Source organism: Egretta garzetta, unplaced genomic scaffold (genome assembly GCF_000687185.1).
Source record: "Egretta garzetta isolate BGI_Z169 unplaced genomic scaffold, ASM68718v1 scaffold567, whole genome shotgun sequence".
NCBI classification, from domain to species: domain Eukaryota; kingdom Metazoa; phylum Chordata; class Aves; order Pelecaniformes; family Ardeidae; genus Egretta; species Egretta garzetta.
The window spans coordinates 289838-290260 of record NW_009260348.1 but is presented as its reverse complement, the minus strand read 5'-3'; the positions used below and the strand labels follow the sequence as shown (position 1 = coordinate 290260).

At 59.8% G+C, this 423-nt stretch overlaps 2 protein-coding genes across 3 annotated transcripts in view; one reads left to right on the top strand and one right to left on the bottom strand.

Annotated features, from left to right (window-relative positions):
* The window catches only part of DDX49 (DEAD-box helicase 49), a 7425-nt gene extending 7349 nt beyond the window's left edge, over positions 1-76 (bottom strand). Inside the window, exon 1 of the mRNA XM_009642768.2 lies at positions 54-76. Coding sequence (XP_009641063.1) covers positions 54-76 — 23 coding nt within the window. The remainder of the gene's footprint in view (positions 1-53) is intronic.
* Positions 77-105: 29 nt separating this feature from the next.
* COPE (COPI coat complex subunit epsilon) overlaps positions 106-423 on the top strand; it is a 17437-nt gene continuing 17119 nt past the window's right edge. For both annotated transcript variants that reach the window (XM_035898170.1, XM_009642767.2), the window contains exon 1: positions 106-240. In XM_035898170.1, the coding sequence (XP_035754063.1) occupies positions 127-240 (114 nt within the window). In that variant the 5' untranslated portion in view covers positions 106-126. The remainder of the gene's footprint in view (positions 241-423) is intronic.

Genomic DNA, 423 nt, shown 5'->3' with positions numbered 1-423 from the left:
CCTCTCCCAGGCTGCTTTCTGTGCCTCCCCCTTCCCTGCCCTAGCAGGGGAACGCTGGGGAGGAAGGGGGGGCCATTCCTCTGGAGGAGCCTGGTGTGTGGGGGGGTGGTGTTGCGGGGCTGGGTTATGGTGGCGCAGGTTGCTGAGAGAGGTTCTTGTTTCCTGTCGTCCCTTCAGCCGAGTAACCCGGAGAAGGAAGTGGAGAGGGATGTTTTCTTATTCCGAGCCTACATCGCCCAGGTGAGGTTGCAGGTGTTGTATTTGCAGCTGCATAATCATAGAATCGCAGAATGTTTTGGGTGGGAAGGGACCCCCAGAGGTCACCCAGCCCAAACCCCCTGCAGGAGCAGGGACACCTTGAACCACACCAGGTTGCTCACAGCCCCATCCAACCTGGCCTGGAATGTTCCCAGGGATGGGGCC